Raw genomic sequence first — 20,878 nt, 5'->3', positions numbered from 1 at the left:
TGAATGGTTTGAGAATGAATATCATTTCCTTTCCAGAAGTAAATCTCAATTTAAATAGATGTGTAAATACTAAGGGAAGACACGTGGTTTTTCACGGCAACCCTTTTACATCTTTCTACCACACTGCTTCTCTCTCACCTCCATACAATGAATCGTCCAAGCTGTGGGCTCTGAAAGGAAATCACTTCGCTGCCAAGCTTAGTTATTTCAGGCACTGCTGATTTTGCCAACATGAAGTCTCCACAAAATTAACTCAAAGACTCAAAGATTTCTTTCTTTCTTTTTCTCAGATACGAGGGTATTTAGTGCTTTGTTTTTAAAAAGTCAAAACTACATAAAAAACTGATAGTTCCACTTAAGGAGCCCATATATGAGTTAAGAACCTGAAAAACTCCACATAGTCTGCTAGAGGCTCTGAAATTTTCCAACTTTTTTGATCTCATATATCCTTGGAAAACATTCACTATGGTTCTAACTTTGTCCAACCGAATTAATCTCATTGGTAAGCTTTTATGGTGCTCTACAAAAGGCTTTTTAAGTTTCTCCTCTCTTTCTTGCTCTACCATCAGTAAAATCCTACTTTTATAGTGCCCTTTGCACCTGCTTGCATAAAATGAATAACCCAACCATTTAATTCTGCACTATTCTATCATTTGGGAAGTGATATAAAGTTGCAGTCAGAAAAAAAGAATAAAAACCTCTTTTGGTATCCAAAATTAATATATGTCAAGCTCAGGGTAAATCTTAATCTTTTTGAAACATTTTTCTAAAATAGATGTTCTTTTATCACCTGGCACATCAAGACCCGTTGGAGGGTGGGAAGAAAAAAGAGGCATTTGGTTAACATGCTGCAGAACAGCACTCTCTTTTCTACCTCACTTCAGGCTGTTCTTGAAAGATCTGAACAGTTGTGTAATAATGAAAAATGGGCAATACTTGTGGGGCACTGCCTGCGCTCACACACCTCCGCCCACGCATTCATCATTCTGCAGGTATTGTCAGTGAAAGTTTAATTGCATAAACACTCTGTAACTGTCCTGTCATATTTCTTGTCAGTCTGGATTCCCTCTCTGGGCTCACTATCTCACAAAACTATAATTGAATTGCTACCAAATCACAAGAGTACCCCCCCAAATAAAATCTTTATGAATAGAATTTGTTTCCTATCAGCAGATTTGACAAATTATGGCGGAGGAAGGGCCTTGGTGATAATTTTTGAGTTTATTCTCAATGTAGTTATTTGTTGAATGCTGTTATCTATTTTTAAAAATTTTTAAAGCCCTAGTTGAAGGTGGAGGGGAGCATTCAGCAACCCAAGGGGCGCTGTGGTAATAATTCTGCTGTATCCAAGGAAGCTAGTGGAAAAATGAGACGATTATCTTTGTCCTGATGTAAAAGGGTACCATTGGCAAATGAAATACATAAGAATAAAAATTTAGAATTAACTGGGTACCTGCCAAAGCTACGATTTCACCAAACTATGTGAATTCTTAGTTATGAGGTATTAAGTACCCAATTTAGTCAACTGTTTATTCCATTACACTTTCACTTTGTTTCTCCTTGCACCAAACCTTTCAGTAATCATACTCATATATGAGCTTTGAACAGCCAGATTCTCTGACAGGTTTTTAGGCCTGTGGACAAATAAAAATTAATCACAGGCATGGCATGCAATTTACCAAGTATGTGATCATGAAATTTTAATATATTTATAGCATTGTCAAATTATTAATATTTTCTCAAAATGAACTCCAATCGTATCTGATGTGGAAAGGGGATTATCCTGTCTAAATTTTGTTTCATTTGACATTCTTGTAAACCATACCCTTGTACCCTCAATTTCGTAACATAAACTTTTAGCAAAAGCTCAAATACCAACCATTTTCTTTTTACAGTTCTGTTGGTGGTAAGGGCATGCTGGTGAATAACTCTTAAATGGGACTGGGCTTCACCCAGATTGACAAGTGTCTGATTGTTTATGTTTTTTAAATGTGCTTATCAGAACCATGTAGGATTGATGGATGTTTTTAGATGAAGTTATGTTTTTGCAACAGACTTAATTTAGGACTAAGGTTAAGGCTTAGGATAAATGAGTGCATTAGATGATTAAAGAACATTTGTCTTGTAGGACATTTAAGTCATTTATTTATGACACTTAAAAACAAGCTGAGAAAGAAAGCACCCTGGGTTTAACGAATCAGTTTTATACAAATGTTAAACTAAAACTAATGGCTTTTTCAATGGAAATCCAAAATATGCCAGTTTACTAAATATCCAGAGGCAGAATCAAATGTGCAGTGGGTAAATGTGATGAAAAAACACTAGTATTAAGAAAATGTTTTAACACTATGTACATGTGTTTAAGTACTCAAATGTCCCTTCTTCCAAAGTTTTAATTGAAATTGCTCTTTTACTGGAGAAAGTAGGTTTTATGACCCTCTGATATACTTCTAAAACTTTTAGATAGAAGATTTCCTGATGGTATAGGAATCTGGACTATTGCACTGCACTGGCTTTGGTATGATAAAATACCTTGTCAGGGGCGACTGAATGGCTCAGGGGATTGGTAATGGGATATATAGAGCCCTTCACCCATAGGTCACTGGCTTGAATTTTGTCCAGGTTTGCAGTGACTAAAAGTCATTAACATCTCATGACTGTTTGGTGGCCTATGTGAAATGAGTTTCTTAATTTATTTATTTAAGTCCATATATAGTATCTATGGCCAGGGCATCTGAGCATCTCTTTTGCTTTTATAGAAGCATTCCACTAGATCCACACTCATTTCAGTTCTCGGGATTAGTGGTGAACTGAAGCCCTCCGACACAAAATAAATTGATTCATTTAAAGTTCAAAGCAATCCTGAACCCTTACCTCATTCTCCAGCACAGACCAAAAGACTGGATGAAAGCTGATTTGATAGTAAAAAGAGTCTTAGATTGTGGATACCTAACATTCAATTCTGGGTCACTTAGTTTTTTGTGGACCTTAATCCAGATGTGGCTATGGCCATTTCACAATGGCAAAGCCAGATAAAAAGGAAAAATATCAGTAAAGAATATCTTACATGCTATGCACCAGCTGAATCACTAGCCCACAATCACACCTCATTTTAAAAGCCAGGCTAGAAGCTGAAAACCCTCAGACCAACATCTAGGTCTACTCCAAAGTAGTTAGAAGAAGGGAATTCAGCAGGCATATCTAGTGTGCAGAATCTAGGAATGATGGTGTGGACCTGAAAAGAGGAATTAAATGTCTCTGTGTGCTTTAAGAAAACTGAATACACAATAAATGTGAATCTGAAAAACTGAATTTCTGTATTAAGAAAACTAAATATAGAAATAATTATAAATCTACAAGTCAAAATCTGTATATTACAGAGTTTGGAGGAAGTAGGTTATTTCCAAAAGAGTGTTTTACCTGAAATAGAATCTTAAAAGATAACACCCTCTCTTTAGTGTGAGTGTGTGTGTATATGTGTGTGTGTGTGTGTGTGTGTGTGTGTGTGTGTGTGTTTGTGTATACACAAGCATGCACATGTGCTGTCAGAAACACACCTTTTGGGTATTGTGATCCATGTAGAATCTGAGGCCTTAAGGTGAGGTTGTCAGTAAAACTCAAATTCAAGCCTTCTATGCAAGGATGCCAACTTCCTGGCTAGACTTTCCTTAAAAAAGTAAATTTGGTCTCAGGACAATGCTTAGCTCAACAGAATTAATGATAATATTCATTAAACACTTAAGTGTATGCTATACTATTGTTCTAAGTATCTAACATTAACTCATATACTTACATGATAACTCATTTGACCATAAAACCAACAAGTGATTCTTATCCCATTCTCCAATGTAGCCTGGAGGGCTAAACTTTTATGATGGGGAAACTGAGGCATACATAAGTTAATTAACTTGCTTAAGGTCAAACATCTAGTAAATGATAGAGTCAAGAGGTAAAAACATACACACAGGCTGTCTGATTCCCAGGCTTTATACACACATATATTATACATAGCAAACACCAAAATGGTTTAGGGAGTATGTCCTAAAATTTGGATTATAAATATTATCTTCACATGTAGTCAACTGTCAGTGGGAAAATCTGTAAATTACCAGACTATAGATTAAAAAAATTCTTTGATACTTTGTAGAAGATACAAGTTAATTAAATTTTACAAATAAAAAGAAACAATCTAGTAACTGGTTATCACTACTGCACTGCTCTGGGCAGCCACAATCATACCTACCCACTAAACTGGAATAGTGCTACAGCGGGGGAAGCCAGTTGGGGGTCTCCAGTCCCACAACTAGCATAGATAAAGTAACTACCAGAGAATAGCTTGAGGGGCACCCTGGTTAGTGTTGAGGAGCATTTGGGAGAGCTATCAAAGGAGGTAGGCAATTTAACCTCTGAGCTGAATGAATCACCTGTGATTCTGCTGGCATTAGAAGGGTCTTGGAAGAGAACAGTGGCACAAATGGGAGGCAATTGGCTGGCAGACACAAGATTGTGATTAGGGCTTACTCATGTGTGTCTGGAGGTGTTTGTCAGAGTTATTTTTAAAGAAGTTAACTATTGCTTTATTTTGAACATAGTTCAGACGAGTCCTCCAGGGGTTCATGAGTTGCCAGCTTTATCATTAGCATGTTGATGGGGAGGCTGTTAACCATTAAGGGGTGAAACATAGAGAAAAGTTCTTATATCATTGCAGTGTGCCCTTGTCAGGGACTGTGGGACTCTGGCCTCTGCAGCTTCCAGTTTGGTGATATGATTCTTCTTCCTACATGTAGCTCTGCTGTTGATATCCACTGTTAGGGTAAATGGCCAACCGTGACCTAAATAAGTCTTAAAAAATAAAGTTAGCCTGCCTCAGATGTTTTAAGTAGCAATGAAAAACAGACTGAGATTGAGAAAGACTGGTTTAAAAAACAGGTTTATTGATCATAAAAATTTCAAATTTTCACAAGTTAATGTGGATTATTCACCTCTAACGAAAAGATGACTGAACCTTTTCCCTTTGCTATTTAACTGTGGGACTCTTTCTACAAAAAGCACCTCACAGGACTCTTATACTGGGAAATAAATGTTGGAAATGCTTAGAATTTATGTCAGCTATGCATTTTAGAAAGCAGAGACAATCAGTTGGTCCTACATAGATTAATCTTCTCTTTATAAAATGGAGACCTTTATTAACTTAGTTTTTCAGTGGAAAACCTTTTGATTCTTTTTGGCATAGGATTTCATGTGAATATAAATTTTGTGGGAGTAGAGACCTTTTGGGTAACTACTATAGCTTAAGAACTAGGATAGACCTGGCCTATTCACATGCAATACATAATGACTAAAACAGTGCAGAAATGAATGAATATCTTACATAACTGTTGGGACTTGTGTCATTTTATATTTTATATTACTTCTGTGAAATAGAAAGTATTTCCCTAAATATTAACTGCATTTTAATTCATTTTATATTATTACTTAAGTAAGTTAATACACTTTGATCCCCTTCCAGTGTAAAAATGTGTTCTATTCAGCAAAGAGATGGCTAAACGCAAGGGAAAAGAATTCTTTCTGATGCCATCAATTTTCCTTTTTTTTTTTTTTTTTAGTATGGAGAAGACACACCCATCAAATGAGTGGCACTGACCAGTAGAGAGATATTTTACCAAAGACACATGATTTACTTGAAGAAATTCTAACTAGGAACATCTTTGAACCTCAAGGAAATTTATGTATTAATATTTCATGATCAATATTTTTACAATTTTCAAAATTTTATGATTTTACTACAAATTGATTTCAAACAGTGAGTGTAGACAGATGGTATTATTAATCCCAGTCTGATATGCAAGTTTAAGATTTTCATGCTTTCTAGAGTATTCACCAAAAGTCCTGACTGAAGAATGACCACAAAGTACATTTCTACTTTCTTCTAAATATTATGTTGATTTCAAATAATCATTTCTTCCTTTGCAAGAGTTCTCAATAATTCTTTTGAAGGTCTATTTATTTTTTATGGATTAAACAGCTTCTTAAATGATATTTTGTTTGTTTGCAGTCTTCTCTATTCAATCTATTCTTGGAAAAATAAATGATTTGGTATCAAGTGACATGAAGGAGACTATTCAGGCTACCTCCAGGACCATTCAGCTCTGGTAGAACTGCCAGGGAAGGATGGTGAGTGTCCCCATTTGGTGGTCTCAGGCAAAGGCCATACAGCTACTTCCAATGGACTGAGGTGCACCTTAGAGGAACGTTAGGAGTGGTGCTCTGGTGCCAGGCCACTTGGGTTCAAACCTTAGGCATAACTGGCTGCCATGAGACTTTCATATGTTTTTAAAAACTCACTTCTTCTTTATACTTCAGGTATAAAATGGGAAAAACGATAGCACCATCTTTACAGTACTTTGCAAGGAATGAATAAGGTTCTACATATGAGGGACTTAGCAGAATGCTGGGGCTGTAGCAAGCATTCAATCCATATCAGCAGTTATATTGTATAAGGGACTCAGGAATCCATGAGGAGCTGTATAGTATGATCCTTCAGGGATGACCTTTTTATATTTGAGGATTTTTTTAATTGGTAAGGGATGAACAAAAATCATCAGGTCATTGCTGTCTTTAGTGGGTGAGAGCAGGCTTTCTTGTAGTAATCTTAAATGCTTCATGTTAGTACTGCAGTCCCCCAAGACATGGCCCCATCTTAGATAAGCATGTGCCTTGGTTTCAGTGAGGAAGACAGAGCGTTTCTCACCACCAAATATAGCACTCTACTGCACTGTGTTCAAGTGGGATGAGTCTTCTAGAAAACTGACCTGCCCCTCTGTTCTTAGGTCGCTTTTCATGCAAGGAATGAAAGTTGCCCTCTTCATCAAAGCTAATCTGAAATTTCTGAGCTGGCTCCTGACTTACTACAGCAATTGCCATTTTTATGCTACACTTAAAAATAGCAGCTCTGGGGCTGGGGATTTAGCTCAGCGGCATAAGCGCCTGCCTTGCAAGCAGGCAGTCGTGAGTTCGATCCCTGGTACCGATAAAAACGAAAAAGACAAAAAAAAAAAAAAAAAATAGCAGCTCTGCCTGATTTTTTTCTATGGTTGTTGACTGTTTATAAATCTAATGGCAATGATCAGTTCCCTCAGAGCAGTGTCCTGTCTACCTCTTGTCCTCTCAGTAAGCATCTAGAAATGTGCTCAAAATCATAACAAAGCCTAAGTCCAAATGACAGGTCTATAATATATTCTGGTGTGGCATAATTCATTTACCATCTCTAATTTTGGTTTGGGGTCATTCTGAGAAATCATTAATTATAAATGTTTACTCTTACGATTGGAATATGCAGGTAATATTCAGTAAACACTATTTACTATCACCACATCTCTGCATCATATTATAATCTGTCCCCTTACATGGTGCTCAGCTCCTTGGAAGGCAGGGAATACCAACTTTGTGTCCTCATTGTTTTATACAATGTCTAATACACGGATGACATTCAATCAGTAGTTGAATAATCTGCACATTCTCTTAGCAAGTGGGCTTAAATCTTGAATATTTTACTCTAATTAATAACAGCTAGAGAAAAGACACAAATTCTTCAGCTAATTTTGCCAACTCAGAGAAACTGGGTGGTGTTTCCTGGGGGTGCCAAGAAACCATGTTTGTATTTTATGAGTGGATACCTCCAGGAGGACATGTCTACTTCATGGTAGATCTTATTCTGAAATGAAGAGCCTGGAGAAACTAAAGAGAACCTGGCCCAGTGCTGGCTGAGGCAGAGCAGATGCCAAGTAGACAGAGAGAGTTTGGACTATGTTCCTGGCTGGGGAATCACGCAATGAATGGGGACCAAGGGACTCAGGGTTGAATTTTGCCGTTGAATTCAGATGCTACTTAGTGTTCACTGTGGCATGGAGTTTCAGTATAGGAATGAAAGGAAAGAAAAAGATTAGATAGGTGATTCTGTTTCCAAGTATGAGACTCTTTTTTAAAAAAAGATATTTCAGCTCAAACGAAATAGGTGTAAAGGGGTAGTTAGCTTTCTCTCTGGATTTCAGGATGCCCTTGGGAAAAATTCCTGTGGGTTGATTCCTAACAAGGTCCTATTTCCTTTTTCCACCTGGTTTACACCTACTCCAACCCTAATACTGAATCTTTTACTTTAATCTTGGCTGCTAAATCTAAGCTGTGCAGCCTAGGGAAAGTCACTTATAATTTCCATCACCTTTTCCCCAGCCATTGAACAAGGATAACCTACTGACCTGCTTCAGAGGAATATGGTGTCATTTAACTCCTATAATTAGTAGTTTTTGTGTTCTGCATACACCAAATGGAAAATGAATGCTACCATTATCAAAGTGGCCTGACTATGCCTTGCTTCTAAAGCTGTACTTGGGAATAACTGCTTGGCAAAGAGCTGACAACTGAAAGTTGCAAACTTTACACAGAAGCAATATTTCCAGTATTTTCCCCAAGCAATCATAAGTAAATTGCTCACTAGGGGTGGAAATGGTTTCCAGCCAGTTCTGCCTCTTCTGATCTGTGCACCCTGCAAAGCTCAGTCAATGCCGGGTAACTGATCCTTTGTAAGTCTGCTGTTTAGAGCAGATGTAGAATTCAGAATGGTATAATTTGGACAGCGATGACATTTTTACAGTGATATGTATTAAAAGCAAAAAACTTGTGCTTTGTTGAAGGCAATAGTTTTAGAAATAGAATCTATAATTGTTAGATATGCAATATTTTAAATGGAGAAGAATAAGTCATCATTAACAATTTGCTCGTTTTCATTTTAAAAACTTGAAAATATATAATTTATCACTATAGATAAAAGGAAGTCAAAATTATGACCTAGAAAGCTATATAAGAAAACTTAAAAAATAATGGGTTTAAAAAATTGATTTCCTAAATCTTTTATAGAAGGTTTGGGTGAAAAATGCTACATAGAAACCAAGTAAACCTATTTTGTATCTTGATAAGAGGCTTTTGCTCCCATTATTGAACAAAATATTTGCTACCCTATAAATACCATTATATTAATTTATATAAAAGCAGTGCTTTTTTCAGTTGGAACCACTGTGAATAGCATGTGGAAGTATACTGATATCCCGTATCTTTTCTGGGGACAAAAGGGAGGCTGCCCTTCGGAACCAAGAGTGAGTCACCAACACTGATTTTCATGGGTCAGGGTACTAGCTCCCAAAGGATGCCTGGGGCTGCAGCTGTGCATTCTGGGAGCTGGTCTGGAAGAGCAGAGCTCAGGTACGGGCAAGGAGCCTGGTAGGAAGAAGAGATTTTTATCTTATTTTTCTTTAGTTCCCTCAGGCAAGATCCCAGGACTACAAAGTTGCTTTGCAAATGTTTTCATCATATACAAACATGCAAACCAAAAGTGTGAAAATACACAAATTAAAGCAATAAGTGTGCTTAGGCCTTTTTGCAAATCAGAAAAGAGCAGAGGAAAATATGCCCTTCTGTGGTAGTTTCAGGAGATCTTGTGTAAGTTAGTTGGCCATAAAAGTGACATTTTAAAATGGCCTACTTTCTGCATAAAAAATGGTATTGCGTCATTTTGTCCTTTTTTTTTTTTTGAGATGAAAGACTTACTGTGAGTTTGGCACAGGAGACCTTGTGAAAAGACTGGCTAGTTTCTGCCACACATGCCTCACTTCAGGATTGGCAAAAGGACAGTTTCTAATCTATTTCAAAGTAACAATGCCATAGTTATGGAGAATAAATAGTTTTGGGTAAAAGTTGAGTTTATGCCTGATTATTTTTGTTAGGTTGTTTTCTGCCCATTAGATTTGTCACCTACATGTGCACCTGAGAATTAACAGAAGGTGGCCAAAGGTGGCCAAAGGTGGCCAAAGGTGGCCAGTTTGGGCCAATTCACATCATTGCTACCGCCTCACTAGAGACACATTTCATGTTCAATGCATTAGAGATCACAGTGGTACATTATCTGATAGATGTATCTTTGCTTATGTTGAATGAATATGGAAAGGAATTAAATGTATATTTGCAGTTTGATAAACATTAAACATAAATTATACATTTTAATTTTCATTTGTTACTACAGAAAACAGGAATTTCATTGCATATAAACTGTTGTTCAGACTGAAGGATTAGCAGTTTCCTGAAAAGGTATGTACACTAATTGTACAATCAAAATTTATTTTTACCTTGTTACTACATGGGTGTATTAAAAGTTTGAGAAAGGCAAAAGAGTAGATCACATTCTGGGGACTATGTAGTTTGTTGTTTACACTTTCAAGTGATCTGACATTGTCACCACACACAACTCTAGTGCTAATAACTTCCTATCATTTGACAACTTGTATAAATGCCATGCAAATTTTTAAGTTCTATTTATGTCTCAAGGAAAGACTTGGTCCATTCTTCTAACATTAGCATGCAGAACAGTGTCCTTGATATTATCTAACCATATAATGACTCCAAAAATCTCACAGAAATTAATAGCGATAACATAATTTCAGAAAGTTGCCACTCTGTATGTAGAAATACATTGGCAATAAAAATCAGTCACTGTATGTCTTTCCCCAATAGGGGATCTCTCACTTTTCTCTGATTTTTAAAGGCTTCAGATCAATAACTGGAGTGACATTATTAACAGCTCCCTCAACACCTTGGCCAGCGCTAATATTAAATCCATTACACCTTCTGTTTGACATTTGCAGTACAGCAGAAAGTGCTGTAGATACAGTCACATTGTCTGGGGACTGAGGTTGGATGTGAGGTTAGTAAGATGGTTTCCCTTGCCTAACTTGTAAATTCAATTCATTGATAGGATGCTTGTACCAATACAAAAAAAATTATTCTTTAGCTGTACAACAGATGGTAAATAATGTACCCATATGAGTAAAAGCATGTTGTCATTCAGTTTTTAAACAAAATGTTGATCTGATTCTCTAGATAAATTTTCATTATTGTTATGCTGTATTGCTATTTCCAGTCATTTGTTCCCCTTATTATATCATTTATTGTGAAAATTGTTGCATGAAGTCAAAAGATTACATTCTTATTCCTATAGAGTCATAAGTTGATCAAATTCACCATGACATAAAGGTGTAAGTAGAAAATGCAGATTATTTCCATTTAAATTTTGTTTGCTTTTAAGGCATTTGGAACATGGAATAGCCATCCTAGTATAAGGATTATGCTACGATGAGGATTCTCCTAATCCTACTAAACAGGTTAGAGTCTGCCTGAAACTTTAGATACAACATGATAACTTATATTTTAGACAATCAATGGGTTAACCATGCTCTCAGTCATTCTTCATGCAAGGTACTGTCTCAGACCTTTGCTAAACTGTCTAAATTCTGATGCAGTATTGATTTCTCCCTCTATGAGCTCACACCCATTTCATAAGTTGCAAGAACTCCTTGTCCTAGCAGAATTCCCTCAAAAGTGGGACGCAGGTATGCTGATGATCCTACGATAGTTTGATGGTGATCCTACAATAGTTGCTGATTGTGAATTAGTGCGAAAAAAGCCACTGGAGATGGGAAATTTCATCTTGAATAGAGATACACAATAGGGAAAGATACCTGTGAGGTTAAATGAACAAACAACAAAATAAGCTACCAGAAGCATGTATATTATGATCTTATTTAGTAAAACATACCAAAAACCAAAAGCCCCACTATATTTGTAATTGGAAAGGCGATGTAGTACATATGTATAAATATAATCGTTATTTCTGGGCAGTGGGACATTGATTTTTTTTCCCCAATTTTTTGCAATGAGTATAAATTCATTTTTATAATTTGGAAAAAGCCATTTGGTTAATTACCAATTTTATGACAACTTAATGGAAATTACTATTTGCCTTCAAAATAGGGAAATTTTAGAGTTCCTCCAGAATTTCTTGAGAGAGCTGCTTTTCTGTTTACTAAGCATTTAAAAGACACATTGAGATTTATGAAAAAAGAAGGATAGCACTCATAATGTAAAGACTGTAAAATCATTAAGAATAATGAAAAGATACAACAAGCAGATATACAAAAAGAAAATGAACCATCCAAATGGCCCATCTAGAGGGGTTGTGCTCCTTATTACAGGAAGGTTACAGGAAGAGAGATTACAGGAAGAGAGAAATGACTGCCTGCAGAATGCTGGAGAGCAGCCTCTTGCAAAGCATTCACATCCACGCCTACATAGGCCCTCTGAAACTTCATAAATTTTTAAACAAGGCCATTCATTTATTTTTCTAATAATTAAGATTTCTCTAAAAGAAATAATGCATTTACACAACTATTTTATACATGCATTTTATATAAATATTATATTATATATATTTTATTTTATTGGGGTTTGCAGCCAGTTCCACAGAACTCCCCCTCCCCATGTTGAGACTGATTCAAGACAAGACAATCACAGGGCTGGCAGCTCAAAGAAATGGAATTCCTATTATGGTATAGTATCATTGCCTCTTGTCTGGTTTAGTCACTTATTTCCTTTTATTATAATGCCAAATGTTATTTAGATTTCAGTCATTTAGTAATGCTACACTGAACACATCAGGGCTTCTAAAAAAATTCCATACCTACTGGTCCTTTCATTTTCATAATAACCCCATATCGATATCCCCTTTCTAGCCAAGTTACACCAGTATGCAAAAAGGAATCTGTGTTTTATCAGAGTTTAAAAGATTATGATGCACTGAACAACAGTCTTCAAAATGTTCCTTCATGTTATTAAGAATTAGGAAATCTTGTTAAAATTCTTTCAGCTTTTAAGAAACATAAGCAGCTTTGGGATGTAGTGCCTGACATGAACTTTTAAAGTAATTCCCTTGGAGCAATCATCTGCATTAGCACAGATATTTCCTTCAAGGTAGCATCCAATGCTGCTTTCTAGTATTTGAGCAGTCAATCTAATTGCTTTCTTATGCCAGAGATTGAAAGGAACCAATACTGCAGACTTTGAAGGCTCAGAGAGCCTGACTTGCTCTAGCGGTGAGCGTCTCACTTGCTATCAAGGAAGAGAGCCCTTTCCGATGCAAGTGAAGCTAATGAGCCTGAGTTCTTCAGGGATGTAAAAGCAGAGTTTTCAATTTTCCTCGTCAGGATGGTGAGGGGAGTAGGGAAGGATGCACAAATAAATTTATACTACCTCATAATCATACTTTAATGTTAAATGATAGAGGAAAGGAAAGATGTACTAGTCAGCTCTGTTATCCAGAACTAATAACAGGTTATAACTGAGTTCTGACAGTGTACTTAGAGGTGTGTACGAAGTCCTTCATACAAAGCATATTATTATATATATATATAATATATTAGAGTTCTTATATTATATATCATATATTTTATATATATATAATATATTAGAGTTCTTATATTAATATATTCATTTGGGTTGGTGTTTTGTTTTGATTCTAGCCTAGGATACCTAGAAGAACTGGATTACAGGATATCGATTTCTTTGGTCCCAAAGTCTCTGTCAAATGACAAGTTGCCCTCAACCTATGTTTGGAGAGACATCATATTCCATCTGAATCAACAGCATGATCTGGCGTCTAGCAGGATCTAATGCCACCTTAAACTGCACTCACAGAAGCATTGTGACCTATACTTTTGGGGACCCAGCGAATGGCCCTGATTGCCTGTGTTAAGGGTATGGTGAGAGGATAAAATAAGAAGCAGAGAAAAATTTAGTAATACATGATGAGTGACTGGGAAGTCAGTGTCTCCAGATAGACCAAAAGAGCAACACTCTAAGACAGCCCTATTTATTGGGTATGTACAGTGCTAAGTGGGGCAGGGGAAGAGTCAAAATGGGTGGAAGACGCAGAGGTCTGTGGCTCAGTAGGCAGGTATAATCTTGGGATGACTCATGAGAGTGGAGATGATCTTATGCTAAGGAGGATCTTACCCTGTGGTATTTTTTAAACTTACTGGTCTTAGTTTAGTCTTAGTGGGTGGGAGAGGATGACACACCACTAAAGAGTTATTAGGAAATTTCAGTGATACTGATAATCACAAGTCTCAATTTTATCCCTTAGGGAAGTATACAAAATTAGCCATTGTGAATTCATGGTCCCCAACATATACTGACAAAGATGATGATCCTTCTGCTTTGTATAAACCACAACACATCTAGAGGACTGTGTCCAGTTTATAGATTCATGTTTTTTAGAGGGTAACCAACGAACGAAGGTACAGCCAGAGTGCTGAGATTTTTAGAAACACACTATTGAATAGTGGTGGTAATGGAATTCCCAGAATACCCTGCAAACTAGAATGAAGCCAGGATTTGATGTGTGTAACTTCATACATTTGGAAAGGCATAATGGGAAAGATGAAACAAACCTGAAGCATGGTCTAAGAGGGTGTGAAGCTGCAGCAAGGTAGCTTTGGGACCCAAATCAAGAATGAATTTCTATTAGAACTTCTCATGCACATCCTTGTGAGTTCATGAACTTCCTATCCAAGACAGGTTCTAGCAGAGGTGAGACAGTGCCTGTTGGCTGTGCTGTAGGAACAGCTGCCCATGTTGGAATTTGAATTAAAAGTTCGAGAAGACCCTTCTAAACTCAGCATTTGTAATTCACGGAAACAAAGGCCACTTTTCCAAGCCTTTCCTTCATACAAAGGCTTTTAAACTCAAATTCTTTCACAGAGCATGTTTGAATCATGAGGAATGAAGAGGCATCAGTCCAACTCCAGAATGAAACAGTACAAAATATTTTCATGTGCTACTTTTCAAAGATGCCCAGATATGAATGTTCTAACCACTAAACATAGTTTCAGTGATCTCACTGATGTATCTATTCAGTAAAGTCAGGGAAGCTATAGGTATAAGAATATATGAATTCCCCCTGAACAAATTTATTTTCATTTTTAAAGGGTAAAAAACAGAATAGGCTTAAATGTTTTCTTTTCTCATGCATGCAGCTAACTGAAGAAGGATGCCTGCCAATGCTGCAAAATAACAAATGCCCAAGAACTGCAGTTACTTCCATCAGGAAACATAAATTGCTTCTAGGTGAAGTTAAAATATTTCCAAAAGAGGAAAATATGTTTTTCTCCTTCTGTGTAAGAAAACATATTGTGATTATTGCTAAGCAGGTCAAATTATTGTCTTGAAGTATGCAGAGTTATTTTAATATTAACCTTAGCACAGTATTTTCCCATTTTTCTTTCTAACAAAATATGTTTGTGTTGTGAATCTGTTTTAAAACAACAGAGCAAGTAAAGTACAAGCATCTTTGAAGAGAGCAAAAATAATTTCCCAAGTAAGCAAATAAAACTTTGCACTTCAAATCAGGCCTTGATTCATTAAAAAATCTTAAACTTCTCATGAGAAAAATTAACATTTAAACCACTGCTGCTTGGCCAAGCACTCCACCACACAAGAATATGAAATATCTCCTCTAAAAAAGTACAAAAAGGACAAAACCACAAATGTGGAACTTCAATTAATTTAAAGCCCCAATCAGCAAAGAATAAATCCTTCGCAGATCTAATTACCAGCGCTCTCGGAAGACCCAGGCCGACCAGCCAATCTTCCCCGTGTTTGAACAGCTTGATGAACTAGGGGACTGATGGATATCAAGTCATTTTGTTTAATTTATAAATGGATTTTCCCCTAATACTTAAATTATCATCAGTACAACACAATGAAAATGGGAACATTCTGAATGCAAAGTCTATAAGAGTCCTGGAAGGAATCCCAATGAGGAATGTCACCTCTGTTCATTCCTCTATACAATTGATCTAATTAAATACTGAGGGTGGAAAGGCAGTTTAAAATGTAGCCATTTCTGTTTTCTTTTTAGCCTTAATTTATCTGTTCACATCTTTCAAGTACCTTCTGATGCTTAAGGAAAAAAAAAAAAAAAAGAAACCAAGATTTCTGCAATTCCTGAATACTTTTAATTCTCTGCTAGCTAACAAACTGCTTCTACCACAGACTGCTAAATAATAAATAAATGCATTGCATTTAGTCATAGTAACAATAAAAAGAAGAAAGTATCTTGAATCAGAAGCTATTCCTCTAGTAATCTGAAAGAGGCACTAAAGGAACTAGTACTTTCTATATGTATTGTTTGACTGAAATTAGATCGCTGGATTATACTCATTAAAATGTCTCCTTATTTTCAAATCTCTTCCTTATTTAATTACTGCATGGGACTGAAAGCTGCATGGAATTGTTAAATACCCCTACACCTATTTATAGTCTCTTCACACATGGGTACCTTGAGCACACACATTCGGCAAAGGTCCTCCCCACCAACCCTCAGGTTGGGTTGCAATTCCCACCTGGCTCAGGGGTTTCTGACTGAGAGGAAGAAGATGCTGAGCTGGCTCCATCCTCTGCGGTGCCCTGTGAGAGGAGACCCCGCCCAGGTGGGAGCTTCATGCCCAGCTGCTCTGCCATCTCCACGTGGTCCCCAGGGTGGACATAGTCAAAGACGCTGCTGCCTGTCAGCTCTACCTGGAGAGGAAAGAAAAAGGGTGGGAAAGACAGGTGTCACATGCTTTTCCATGATCAAATTCAGTACCACCGTGATTCAGATTCTGAGGAGAAAAGGAAATACATTCAGGTCTCAGAAACAATCCTGGTTCTGAGTCTTCATCTTCAAATGCTTCAGGATTCTTGAAAGAGAGAGACTTTTTGTTTAAAAAAAACCATATATTTATTTAGCAATTGTTTAGCCTAGTTTTTTCTCTTTATACACTGTTGTTTGCATAAAGCCAAAACATTCTGTGAAATGTGGACGAGTCTGCCTTGCATTCAGCTATTTTATCCACGCATCATCAAATACTTGTATGTTTGGTGTCAACTGGATGATTGACTGAATTCTGCAGTTTTCTTATTGAAAAGTTTGGGCTTTGTATAAAAACAACTATGCTAACAGCCAGAGATAGCAGATGAGTATTTTCCTTAAAATACAGAGATCTTCAAGATGTGTTTTTATACCTATCCTCTTCTATGTAAATTTAAATGTAAGAACTGCTGCTTACAAATATATGCAAAGGCATAATGTTTTCATTAAATATTACTCATTAGCTCTGTAATTGTATGGAGAATTTTCCATGCAAAAAAGGTCAGCTGGGGTCTGAAGCAGCCATTTTTTTTCTGCTGGTATCAGCTTGTTTTGCCTTCAATCTAATAAAATACATGGTACAAATCTCCTTGAGGGCTTTTTAAACAGTGTTTTATTTTGTGTGCTCTGTGAATGAGGAAGATTCTGAATGTAGAGGATGCACATGAGATATCAGAACCAAGGCACTGTCTGTTTCTGGGTTGACAGACTTGACCCCTGTGTTTGGGTCACAAGCCGTGTCAGGGTTAGAAGTTGCTAGCAAGGATGGGCCTTACCTCTATACTCTTCAAATGCTCTTTTATCTCCTTCTAAGAATAGCACTAGTGCTCCTAATGTAATGTACTTAGGTTAAAGGTATTACACCAGGGAGAGGTGTGTTAGAAATCGGACAAGGGAAAGCTTTTCCCTCGGTCACTAATGGGTTTCCTAGTCTTCTGAAGCCTAATGATCTCTAGCCAGCTGGGATGGGCTACAGAAGCTGCCAGAATATCACAGTGTCACAAGTTTCTCCATCACGGTTTACCTACCCCCCTTGCTACTTCCTTCTCCTTTCCTCTACGGTAATCCAGCATCCCTCCAAATTCAGCCTGAGTGCCTGTGTTCTCTTTCTTGCCAAGCAGGAAGTCTGGCTGTGAGCGAGCTGTCACAGACAGGGAAATACTCAGAGCAATTATTCTCCTCAGAACTCCAAGTCCCGGTAAGATGATCACATCTACTCCCAGACACCATCTGATTAAAATCTTAACAGGCTACACATCTTCAACATCTATCAATTAACAGAGGTACAGCCAGAAAAAGAGGAGGCTAAATTCAGTTTGGTTAATAGCTATTTCTGAAAAAAGCTCACATAACTTTTACTGAAAATGAGGCACTTTCTCTTGCTGTTAAATTACATTCTTCTACTGTATTACCCAGCTCCTGACTATATCATTTTACAATACTTATTTCCTTCACTTGATATTGTTACCGAGTACATTGGGATTCACGGTGATCAGTGCCTACCCTCTGGGAGGGGGGGATTACATGGAAATAATCCCTTTAATGTGCGCCTTGCCTCTAAGCACTTCACACAGCAATAAATGGGTAAACTGACTTTGAGCAATTAAGAAATTAAATGAAACTAGTAAAATGTGTGTTTTAATATTTCTTGATGGTTATTTTGTTTGGGGATTAGTGACTATGAGGAAGTCGCTCTTTTTACATAGAATCCAATTGCAGCACTTTAATAAATATTTTTTGTCACTTTTCTCCAACTCTAATGTTTTTCTTTGATACTTCAATATTCCTTTTGGCACAGATCACAAATGGTGATAAGATGACAACACAAGTGGGAGATAAAATAGACTTTTTAAAAGGTATTGGTTATTGAACATTCATGTAAGCAAGTTTTGCTGTGAAGAGGAATAAGCCACTATGTCTCCTGATGAGTTTGGAGGTAAGGCATTTTCCTTCCTGGAAACAATGTCCTGGGAGTGACACAAGCAGACCAAGATGAAGTGACAAAGTGCCATATTGTGTTGTGGCACAGTGAGGACTTTCTCTTGTAGCATGCTCCTGGCCACCTCAAAGCCACCTCAAAGCCAAATACTGATGGCAAGGTTGGCACTGAGAATGCAACACTGTCAGTCTTCGTGTTTCTAAGGTGTCTCGGAGGAGTAGAAAGCAGAAGCTACGTGGAGTCATAACCTGTCTTTGATATCAGAATCTTTTCCCTCATCTGTGTGACCTCGGATAACTCATAACCCCGCTGGGCTTCCATTCCCTATTCTGAAACTGGTGGCACTGCTGTTCTTTTTGCTGTCGTTATGATCATAGTCACAGCTGAGATTTATTAAAAGCATATTATTTTTCAGATACTTTTTCCTAAGTGGCATGATATTTACACATATCACTTTTTTCTTTGACTTGTTTATTTATTTTGAAATTGCTGCTCTGTAGGACTTTGGGGCTCCACCTGCCCTGTCTGTATGTGCACAGCATTCCCTGGAGTGCCATTCCTTGGCAGTGTGCAAAGGCATTGGCTCCAAGTGCTGGGACGGAAACAAGACTTGCTTCAGCTGACCTACAGCCTGATTTTGAAAATCCATTGAAACTGTGCAGAGAAAATCACTTTATGAGAAATAAGTGCTCTAAAATGTTTACTCTTATCACTGTTTGTTGGATACCTGTAATTCTGGGTATTTGTCATGACTTTGGGGCATCACCTGGGGGGACAGGGATGATATGTATTTTGGCCCTTAATTATAATAACAATATTAGCAGCTATCTACTGTGGGCAGGTACTTTTTATGTGCTTTGCTTCGATGTATCCTGATAATAATCGTTTGAATTGTTATGTTCATCCTCATTTCAGGGAAGAACTGAAATACCGGAAAAGGTCAGTGGTGGAGGCAGAATCTGATCAAAAGTCTGCTAGCTCATCCTACCTCTCAAATGGAAGCCTTTGCAACTACAGGAGTTCAGGCAGCTCTGAGCCCCTCTACCTTTCAGCCCTACTCTTAACACAGGGGAGAACAGTGACCACTAAAGTTTAGATTGGTTTTATTCAGTTGTGTTTTGTTTGATTTTATTATGTCCAATGGTGTGGGCAACAATTTTGAAGATAACAAGAAGCATTATGATAGTCATTGTTTATTTCCCAGTATCCTATTTTGAAGTCCTATATCACTTTCACTGTTTTGTTTTGATTGACTTTATTCTGTTTTATTTTGTTTGGCTTTATTCCTTTAAAATAAAATTAAAAATAAAAATAAATAAACTCCAAACCAGTGTTAATTTAACTCTAAATCCTCAAACTTTCCCCAAACTTGCTCACTGATTATTTGCCTTGTATGTGAGTGGCCCATAGCAAATGTTTGTTGAATGATAAAGGATGGCATCTAGGCCTGAAAAACATTTGCTTTATCTTTGACATGGATAAGTTTAAGTAGGCTTTTAAATATTATTGATGACATTGTTGTTATACATTTACTTTGTAAAATGAATTACAATATAGCATCATAATACATTAATTTGGAATTGTAAACAAGTCCCTCAGAAATTATTTCTTAGTATCTTTTCAAGACACCAACAGTAGAAATTTAGAGAAATTTCATTTGATATTAACTGTTGGTCTCATGTTTAATCCTTCATTGTAATGCTCCTAAAAGAATAGTACAGCTTTTCCCCTCAATGGCATCTTTTGATTAGTGCAAATCACATTCAAGGCAAATGAGCGAATCTCCTAGTTTCATAGTAAACCCACTCACGGTATATGATAGTTTTTAAAAAATGTTTATTAAAATCAAGACCTAGACCTTTGGGGTGGTTTCCCTAGGACAAAAAGGAGAAAGACACAAAACTATTTCCAGGCTCAACTTTACAACAAATGAGCAACACCAACAGAGAAATGGCTCTCCTGTGATGCTCAGTGTGTTACAGAAGAGGTGAGAATGCATCAGGAAAGTCAGAAAGGCAACCAACAAAAAGCAGTCACATCCAGAAATAGCACTGCATCTAAACCCTTTCTCCTTAGCTTTCCCCATGCAGTGTTACTACAGATTCCTGCAGGACAAACCCCAACTACAAGTGCTGTCTGGTACTTCCTATGGCACAGCTAACCTGCACAGCACTCCTTAAGTGTCATTCACAATCTGTTAGTTTGCCTGTGATTTGTATATGAGGCACAGTTGGTTTGGTAACTCTGAAGTTTCCTAGGAAAAAATGTAAATATATTGTAAGTGGTTTGAGTTGACTTTTCCATGTCAGGTCATTGTACCCTGCTGGTAGATAGGATGGGGAACTAATTTGTCTTTTCATACATCAAGC

General features: G+C 37.1%; 1 protein-coding gene across 18 annotated transcripts in view; it reads right to left on the bottom strand.

The window, feature by feature from the left end:
- Positions 1-20,878, bottom strand: part of Npas3 (neuronal PAS domain protein 3) — an 815,093-nt gene that overhangs the window by 111,447 nt on the left and 682,768 nt on the right. For all 18 annotated transcript variants that reach the window (XM_063246583.1, XM_063246612.1, XM_063246621.1 and 15 more), the window contains one exon: positions 16,284-16,458. In XM_063246583.1, the coding sequence (XP_063102653.1) occupies positions 16,284-16,458 (175 nt within the window). The remainder of the gene's footprint in view (positions 1-16,283; positions 16,459-20,878) is intronic.

This window comes from Cavia porcellus, unplaced genomic scaffold (assembly GCF_034190915.1).
Source record: "Cavia porcellus strain 051 isolate PalLab524CR breed Dunkin Hartley unplaced genomic scaffold, mCavPor4.1 scaffold_1, whole genome shotgun sequence".
Taxonomy (NCBI): domain Eukaryota; kingdom Metazoa; phylum Chordata; class Mammalia; order Rodentia; family Caviidae; genus Cavia; species Cavia porcellus.
This window is presented reverse-complemented; position numbering and strand designations above follow the sequence as displayed.